Here is a 9,664-nt window from a genome sequence, read left to right on the forward strand (position 1 = left end):
TTAGTCTTATTAGTACATGGAGTTTGGTGACCTCACATAGTTTCACCCACTATTTACCTGAAGAAAATTCTCATCAGAAAAATGGAAAACACCCTGGTTACTTTATCAGTTAAATCATTCATGGATTGTTTGTACAGCATAGAAAGTAGCATAGTGTTTAAAACATCTTTAAAGTGGAAAGTAGATTTGATCTCATGTCTATGACAAATATGAACCCACAGCTAGCATGGCATTTAAAGTCTGCTCGCAGCTTCTCTAAAGATGCATATTTCCCTAAACCTATATATCCTTTAGTCAGTTAAGTCTATAGACACATACATATATAAAGCATGGAACATAATTAACCGTGACTGAATACTGAAGTCGAGACCAAAATCTGAGATTCTACATTGAGATTATGAGAGATTATGTGCTTGATTCAAAACTTCCTCATACTCTGTTTCACTTTTTTCATAATGTAGTTTAATAACATAATGCCCAGCATCGCTCGGCATACTAGCCGGAGATCGACCTGAATAATTAAAAACACTTGTGTGGGTATGCATCTGTAATATATTTTTTTATTTTGTCTTATTTTATTTCAAATTTGTACCTTCTCAAAATCCTGACTTGCACAGCTGTCACCCGGCGGCACGTACTGTATGAAAATTGAGCGCACCTCTCACGCGGCTACTGAGACATAGGAACAGGAAGTCAGGAAACAGGAAAAAATCAGGAAAAGTTACCATCAGGTTTATGAAAGATGAGCCGAATTTACCAGAATACGTCTTTACAGAACAAACCAGTACACAATGAGAAATTTGACGGCGTATGGTCTCCCTCTACGTATGAAAGGTAGGGGTTTAAATGCTGTTTTGTACACTGCAAAACCGAACTCCGCCACAAAACAAAACTACAAAAAAATCGGACGGTTCTTCTTTTTTTTTTGGCCAAGTAAATCTAATGTCCCCGCCTCACAAACATTGTGTCTTAAATAACATTAGTGGTTGTATGTTAGGCATTCAAGTAAATCCCCAGTCAGTCACTGCTGATGGTGTTGGTGTTTATAGTTCATGCTAGGTAACGCCCTCTGTCGTGTTTTGCCGTTCACGAAAGTGCAGCGATACTGAACAAATTACTTATCATGAAAGTTAAACTGTATTGTATAAATTTACTTCACTTCGGGTTGGAGTAGCTGGCTGCCGAAACAATTAATTGAGCTTAATGTTTTTTGTCACTGTGCCCACGTGTTCAAAAAAGTGTGGTTCGGTTTTGCAGGTCTGTGCCGATGACTGTTAATAAAACTATTTGTCATCTGTTCTCCACAAGTAGAAACAGAAATTTGACAGTGTTGCACATTACTCCCCTGCAAACACTAGAATGCACTGTTACAAGTGGAAATGTAATGATTTTAATATGTAATATTTTCTTTCACACAGTGGCCAGGGGGTTCTTCTAGAAGGAAAACTGATGGATGTTTCCAGACATGTGATCAGTGACATCAACAATCAAAAGGTACAATCATCAAAACATCAGACAGCTGGGGTCTTGTGTGGCTCTTTAACTCTGTCCTCTCTTGCCAGGAGACTGCATCATTAAGTTTTCCATTTAAAATGAAAGAGCTCCTGTTTTCCCTTAAGAAAAGAGCTGAATGGTCTTTCAGGTTGCTATGCTGTGAGAGTGTGTTGCGATAACTTTGATTTCAACGGTAATCCAAAATTGTTGAAGCCACTTTATGCACTTGAGGTATTCAGAAACAAGCACTGCCATCTTGTGCTTGTGATGTCATTTGGAACCAGAGTCTGTGCAGTAGTGATTGCGCTGTGGAACTGCAGGATTGAGTTCCCGTCCGTACTCCTGCCTGACCCAATCGCGAACGTTGCTTAGATGTCAAGTCAAGTGGTTCTTATTATTGTCATTTCAGCTGTGTACAGTAGTGCACTCTACAGTGAAATGAGACAGCTGCTCTAACTGTACAAGAGAGAATATCAAACAATTAAAACTAAATTTGAATGAGAAAAAAAAGTAACACTTGAACATACATCAAGAGCCACCTAAAATGACAGAAATCAACTTTGTGAGTTTTTAGTTTGTTCTGCCAACTTGATGTATATGGCAACCAGCCACCAGGGGCTGATCAAGAGATTTTTGCTTTTTTGTGGAGCTGTCACGTCCTTCAGCTTTATACTGTATGTAGTCAATAATAGTAATACACTTTATATAGCACCTTTCAAAACACAGTTACTGTTAGAAAAAAAAAACAAACAAATAAATTGCAAAGAATAAATCAAACTAAAAGCCCCCCCCCAAAAAAAATTAAACACATTAAACACACAGAAAATAGATAGATGGATATACTTTATTGATCACAGGCTGGGAAATTGCATTTTTTAAAAAAAAGCCAAGAGTGATTTTGCAGCCATGAGCTCCTCAGGAACGTCTGTCCAAAGTCTGAAGGCTTTATCACCTTCACATGCTAATCTGCACCTTGGAATAACCAGGAAGGACAAATCTGAGGATCTCTGAAAGCAGGAAGGGATTATAAAATTTCTGTTAAATAACTTGGAGCGAGGAATCTTGAGGCTACATTTTGCAGGATACAGTATAGTATAGTCATAAAGATTTCCCCAGATTTGTCCCATCTTGCCTTTGTCTTCCTACACAGTGCAAACATGTCTTTTCATCATCTGCTGTTGACATAAACTCAGAGAGAAAAAAATATTGAAAAATATTGCTCAAATCCTTATCTGTGATCCCGTTTTGAGCAGACAAAACATAAACTACACTTTGTTTGTAGTACTTTTATCTGTGCTGTCATTGGCAGGTCCGTTTCTATGTGCTGTACATCAAACCCAGCCGCATCCATCAGAGGAAGTTTGATGCCAGTGGGAGGGAGATTGAGCCAAACTTCAGTGACACCCAAAAGGTCAACACTGGTTTCCTCATGTCCTCCTACAGTGAGTAGATAACAGCATACATTTGAGTTCATGTTTTCATTCTTTCTTTCCTTGCTGAACTGTAATCTGTGTGTAGTGTTTTGTCTACCATGCGCTGTGGTTGTGGTTTAAGATTCACTGTGAATCTGTCGGCCACATGTGCGATGTCAGAACGGCCAAGCGAGAAGTCGGGTCACGGTCTCCCCTGGCAGTGTGTGTTTGAGTCTCACTTCAGATGGAAGGAATTTTTTGGACTGCAGCTGCGTTCTTAAATCATATATGGAAAAGGAACGAGAAAAAAAGTCAAAGGATGAGGATGTTAAATTTAATGATCCAGAAGTCAAGGTGTGGTCATTTTTTTTAAAAGGTAAAAACATGAACATACTGCATTCATTCATTCCAATGATTATTCGAAAGAATTTAAAAATGAATTCATTCAAAATCTAGAAATTCACAAACATGTTTTTTTTTTCGTTTACAGGCAGATAGCACTGGCATGTGAAGTCATCTTTTACATTTGTGCTACCACTTTTAATCTGCATCAGTTAAATGCACATTATAGACCTGACTTGAGAAGTAGCTTTCACACATCACCAGCTTGTTGACAAAACTGTCACGTGTAGCGCTAGAATTCTCCAAGCTGACAATATTGCAACTAATCATGCAGGTGATTTAGGCTGTTATAAGCAATGATTTCTTGAGGTTCACATTTGTGGACTACCCAAAAACATAACACCTGCATGCCGGCGATAGCCATGGCTGGATGTTTTTGAGCCATTTGTCAAGCATGTGACAAACGTCCCATTGGACTAAAAACAAACTGATTAAAATTTTATTATTTATTTATTGATCATAGGTTATTGTGACCATACAAAACATGTTTTAGCCATAATTCAAGATCAAAATGTTTTCTGTCCATTATTCAACAGCAACAACTCAGGAACAGGGGGGCACGTTGTGACCATATTTCACATTTGGTCACATCCTGAACTGGTGACACTGATCTTGGGTGTCCACCTTCAAACTGTGCTGACTGTATTGATCTTCTGTGCTGCTGGGTTGAACATGTGTGTGAAGCTTCCATGTTTTAGAATTTGTAGCTTCTTTGCTGAAACATCCCTATTTGAAGCATTGTGATCCACAAAAATCATCTGAAGTCCTGTATCATCAAAACCAATGAGCTCTCTATCATTCGCATCACATAGTATCTGACCCTTGGCAGACATGGATTTAAACTGCAACTTGATTGGTGCATGGAGGAATAGAACCACAAGTTGGTAATTCTAGTTACAGTTAATTGTTGTATTTGGTTGTGTTTTGCTAATTTTACCACATCTTTTTTCTTCAAAACGCTATTAATGTGTTGTCAAATTAGTGAAGATGTTTTCTTTATTTACTTATGCATTCACTTAGGTTGCAGTGTGTTGAGCTCTCAGGACCACTTTAACTCTAAATTCCTCCTGGCGTCATAAGCTTAGATGCATATTTCCTGTCCATACAGAGACTGAAGCTAAAGGGAAGTCAGATCGTCTGTCAGAGGAGCAGCTGTCGGCGACTGTGAACAAAGCCGAGCTGGTGAAGATAACTGACAAGCACCGACCCAGCGGGACCTGGGCCTTCTGGTACCCAGAGTCAGAGATGGACAGAACAGAACTGGAAACAGGACAGGATGTACGGTTGAAGACGAAAGGGAACAGTCCTTTCATATGTGAGTCTTTATCACCATGCTGTTTTCCTGCTTAGCTGCTTCCACGCACCTTATGACACATTAAGGCTGAAAACATTCTGTTGTTTGAACTCCACTTCAGCTTCAGGATACCCATTTCATTTGTTTTCTGACTTCATAAGATGGGCTTGTTTTTAAAAGCCACCAGAGGGTCCTTTTGCTTTTCATGGCCTTCATAGTAATTGAGCTTGTCTTAGCGGTGACCTCCACGGCAACAGGGAGCGAATGAATTTAAACTTGAACTTTGTTTTTCCGGTCTCTTTTACAGTTTCATAACTAACCTCAAGGGGGGATGAACGGAGTTTGACCCTGTATATTCAGAGGAGTCATCAGCCCTTTGATATTCAATAGTCGGTTCTGAGTGCAGTGGAGGGCTTTGGTCTGTCCACATATTCTACCTCCACACATTTCAACAAAGATTCATTATAATGTGATAGACATTTTTTAAGTTCCTGAGGAGGAGGAGGAGAAGAAGTAAAGAAGAAAAAGTAGACAAATTAACCATACAAAATCATTGTATATCTTTATGATACGTGTTAAATGTGTAAAAACTGATTATTATTAAAATGAAAAGCACAGATATCAGTATCAGGTATTGGTCTGATAATATGCTCATATACTTGTACTCATAATTATAAAACCCCACCCATTGCCACTGCACAGAAATGTGACATTGACCTCTCATCAGCTGAGCTGGCAACTGTCAAGACTCCAGCAAGGCGTGCAGTTAAGATATTCATTAGATAAACTGTGAACTGATTTTGAACTGAGCACTGATGGCCTCCTTGTTGTCAGGTTAAGTATCTAGTTATTATTATTGGTTTAGTTGTCTGTTCATACTGTTAAAGGCTAAATAAAATAACACTTATTTCATAAGGAAGTAAAAATTTTAAACAATAATTGGCTAATTTACTTGTACTTTGTCAGAAAAAATGTGGCAAATACACACCAACAACACTGACAATATTAGAATCTGTTTTGGGGTACTTTTGCTTTTTGTATTGTGCTTTTTCTGAAATCAATGCAAACATAAATTTATTTAATCAGTAAAATACTACAAATATAAATCTAATCTATGATGAATAAATAAGTAAATAAACAGTTGGAAATATATACTGATCAGTCATAACATTATGAAGACCCACCTAATATTCAGGAGGTGCCCATTTTGCCCCCAACAGCCCTGACCTTACTTGTTTTTCCAGCACATCCCACAGATGCTCAGTTGGCTTTAGATCTGGAGAATTTGGAGGCCAAGTCAACATCTTGAACTCTTTCTTGTGTTCCTCAAATCATTCTTGAACCATTTTTGCACCGTGGCAGGTACCATATGCTGCTGAAAGAGGCCACTGACATCAGGGAATGCAGTTTTCCTGAAGGGATGTACTTGGTCAGCAACAAGGGTTAGGTAGGCACGTATCAAAGTAACATCCACATGAATGGCATGTCCCAAGGTTTCCCAGCAGAACATTGACCAAAGCATCACACTTCCTCTGCCAGCTTTCCTTCTTCCTGTAGTGCAGCCTAGTTCCATGTCTTCTTCAGGTAAGAAACGCACAGGCAGCCAGCCATCCATACAGTGGAAAAGAAAACATGATTCATCAGACCAGGCCACCTTCTTCTCTTGCTCCATGGTCCAGTTCTAATGCTCAGTGGTCCGTCATAGGCACTGTTGGTGGTGGACATGGATCAGCATGGAGAGCCTCATATGCAACAAACTGCGATGCCCTGTGTGGTCTGAAACTTTCTGTCGTTCCATCAGTAACTTTTTCAACAACTTTACAGTACAGTTATCGTAACCTTTCTGTTGGATCAAACAACAGGGGCCAGCTTTTGCTCCCCACCTTCATCAGAGAGCCTCGGTCACCCATGACCGTGTCGTCAGTTCCCTGGTTTTCCTTCCTTGGACCACTTTTGATAGGTCCTGACCACTGCAGACCGGGAACATCCTACAAGAGCTACAGTTTTGGAGATGCTCTGACCCAGTGTTTTAGCCATCATGAGCTGGCCCTTGTCAAAGTCACTCAAATCCTTGTGCTTGCCAATTTTATCTGCATCCAGCTCATCAATTTCAAGGACAAAATATTCACTCACTGCCATATGCCATATATATCCCACCCACTGCCAGCTGCCATTGTGACGAGATAATCATTGTAATTCACTTCAGCTGTGAGTTTTCATACTAACTACTAACCCTAACCCCAACAGTATTTTTTTTTTTCTGTATTTTTACATTGATTTCTTTATTTAATTCTGTATTTCTGAACTTACCCTTAGCTTGAATAAAATTATGATTTCTCTGGGTTTGAACATTTTTGGATACATCTGGGATAATGTACATAATCAATAAAATATCTAACAAAGGTCAAGGTATTTTTAGATACCTCTAAAAATACCTCAGCTTCTGGGTGTGAGAGATGAGGTTATACATGCATACATGATTTTTTCAAAGGTGCAAAAAGGAGCAGTTTGGCTATTTCTGAAGTGTCTTGTGTTTCTGTGTTTTCGGGATGGTTGTATGGTTGCTTTTATGTTTTCAGGAACTTTTATAAGTAATAACTTTTTTACAGCTTCAGAATTCCTTTATTAATCCCTGGAGGGAAATTCTTGAAAGCTTGCCTTATTGATGCTTATTTAGTCAAGAATAATCCTGAAGATCTGCAATCAAGTTTCTAGAAACTTTTAAGAACTAGCTCAAGACCCACCTGTTTGCTTTTGTTTGCGTATTTATTTTTGCTTTACTTTGTTATTCTTATGTCTACCTGGTCACTTGGTCCTGTCTCTGCTTTTTAAAGGTGCTACATTAATGAACATACTCTCTTCTTCCAGTTTCCTTAGCCAAAGTGGACAGCGGCACAGTGACCAAATGTAACTTTGCTGGAGACGAAAAGGCCGGAGCGTCGTGGACGGACAAGATCATGGCCAACAAAGCAGACACAGCCAGCACTCACAAGTCTGGAGGAGAAGGAGAGGGAGCAGAGGAGGATGAATGGGTGAGGACACATATCAAATCTAACTTAAGCGCGGATGCACAATCACTAAACCAAATCTACCTGGGAATTTTCATCATTTCATTGCAATTTTCATTTTTATCACTTGAATTGGATGTATTCATGTGGTGGGTTTGAGCTCCACACAGATGAGGCATTTACTGGAAAACAAGTTAGAATATGAACATAATTATATATTACATTATTCTTGAATAGTTGAATGTCTCTGCATACTATGATAATAATAGTAACAAAAATAACTTTATTTATATAGCACCTTTCAAAAACCAGTTTTCCAAAGTGCTTAACAATCATTTAAAACAATCATAAAAACACAACCAAAATATAAATAGACAATTGCTGAACAAGGTTGAAGGTTTAAGATAAAAGGTAAAAGAAACACTAGTGAAGTTTATGTCCATGTCTGTCCAGGTTCTGAAGACAGACGTTTGCCATTTTTATCGAACAGGAAGTTATCATTAACATGTATGATTCCAGTGACAACCGCATGAAGCTGGACTACTGCTGTATGTCTGTTAGGGTCTGAGTTCAATGAAACCAAAAGTCAGAGTCAGATTCCTTGTATGTGTTCACATCCTTGGCCAATAAAACTGATTCTGATAGAGCAGAAAGAAACTTTGACCTGAATATAAAATGGCCCTCCATACGATAGTATGTGCATGATATTTTAAAAACATCTATAATGTAAACAACAGTCTCTATCAGATTTCACACACTGTGATCCCTGTTGTTATTTTGATTGGGCTGCTTACACTGTAGGACTTCCTGCAACCCTCTGCAGGTCAGGCAGCCCATGCTGTTCACGTTTCCCTGGGCGCTCTGTTCATATTCCATTCATGTCCTCATGTATACAAAACATCAGTGAGACAAGAAATTTACTTTGCATTACTTTGCAGGACAAGCAAACTCAACATTTTTGACACTTCAGTAGATTTGGAAAACAGGATAGAAGTTGTGCTTTGATACAACAGGAAGAGGGCGGGACAGCCCCTCTGTGGCTGCGTGTGTTGTTCAGAATATACTCTATACAAAACAAGTTATGTTTTACACCAACAGAAACCAGAGAAGGCTCACTTCTCCCACTGTTTCTCTCTCAGGATGACTGAGGGAACTGGAAATGTTGGCCCTGTTCAACCCTCCAGGTTGAACTGCTTCAACTTGGCTCCATTCCTGTCTCTCTGTCTTCAGACTGGACTCCAGCGTTTCATCCGAGTACTGAAACTCTCACATATGTGGCCCTCAGGCTGGAAATCTTGCGTCACTTCTACAGGATGGGATTAGACTCTTCCAGCACCACAGCGTGCATCTTTGGACTCGATCGTCACATTTGCATAACTGGAGCCTGCATTTTTAGCCTTTCTTGGTTTGTTCTTCTACTCTTGCTTTTTGTGTGCTTACACATGATGTTTTTTATGCACACCCTGGTATAAATTTCAGTCCCTCTTGTGCACACTTATTGGACTTCTCATACTGTAATCTAAGTCCTGTCTAGAGATGCACTGTATTTAAAAGTTTAAAATCCAAAGAGACAGGGAAGTTCTAAAGAAGTCAGATGTGACACACATCTGACTTCTTTAGAACTTCCCTGATTTTCATAGTTGCATCAAGTAAAGTCAGTTTTAGTCATACAGCAATGTAACAAAATCTGAGTTAATCAGCTAGCAAACACAAAGAACTGCAGTAACACCCATCCTGAAATTGTTATACTCCAGACACGATGTTCATAGTGCAAGGATGTATAAATATATTTACTTCTATCTGATTTATTAATGTAATGATGCATGTTGATCTATAACATAATTATACATGACTCAAAAGATCTCAGCTAATCTGTTTCATCTGGACGGCGAGGGTGTGGTTTGATCACTTTTGATTCACATGCACCGAACAACTGTCACCACATTCAGATGTTCCAACTTCAGAGCTCCGAGTAAAAAATAAACACAGAAAGTTCTCCTGTGAAAGCCAAGAAAACGGTTGTGACTCAGAAAATAACGTGTTCATGTTCACAG

At 39.1% G+C, this 9,664-nt stretch overlaps 1 protein-coding gene across 3 annotated transcripts; it reads left to right on the forward strand.

Annotated features, from left to right (window-relative positions):
* Window positions 1-15: 15 nt before the first annotated feature.
* Window positions 16-9,107, forward strand: arpin (actin related protein 2/3 complex inhibitor). 3 transcript variants are annotated; one of them, XM_046393956.1, is made up of 6 exons: window positions 16-834; window positions 1,419-1,494; window positions 2,804-2,936; window positions 4,417-4,623; window positions 7,471-7,634; window positions 8,750-9,107. In XM_046393956.1, exons 1-6 carry the CDS (start codon window positions 743-745, stop codon window positions 8,756-8,758), a joined length of 681 nt encoding a protein of 226 aa, XP_046249912.1. In that variant the 5' UTR covers window positions 16-742; the 3' UTR covers window positions 8,759-9,107. The 3 variants fall into 3 exon arrangements, with proteins under 3 accessions (XP_046249912.1, XP_046249911.1, XP_046249913.1); XM_046393955.1 differs by having other exon boundaries at window positions 8,767-9,107; XM_046393957.1 differs by lacking the exon at window positions 16-834 and adding an exon at window positions 1,022-1,059 and having other exon boundaries at window positions 8,767-9,107.
* Window positions 9,108-9,664: the final 557 nt, after the last annotated feature.

The sequence above is a fragment of the Scatophagus argus genome, chromosome 7 (assembly GCF_020382885.2).
Source record: "Scatophagus argus isolate fScaArg1 chromosome 7, fScaArg1.pri, whole genome shotgun sequence".
In the NCBI taxonomy this organism is placed as follows: Eukaryota; Metazoa; Chordata; class Actinopteri; family Scatophagidae; genus Scatophagus; species Scatophagus argus.

Bases quoted from the DNA above. Each gene is read 5' to 3' on its own strand.
- arpin (XM_046393955.1), top strand. From the start codon at position 743: ATGAGCCGAATTTACCAGAATACGTCTTTACAGAACAAACCAGTACAC. The intron at 2,937-4,416 runs GTGAGTAGATAA...CTGTCCATACAG, and splicing joins TTTCCTCATGTCCTCCTACA to AGACTGAAGCTAAAGGGAAG. The intron at 7,635-8,766 runs GTGAGGACACAT...CTGAGGGAACTG, and splicing joins GAGCAGAGGAGGATGAATGG to GAAATGTTGGCCCTGTTCAA.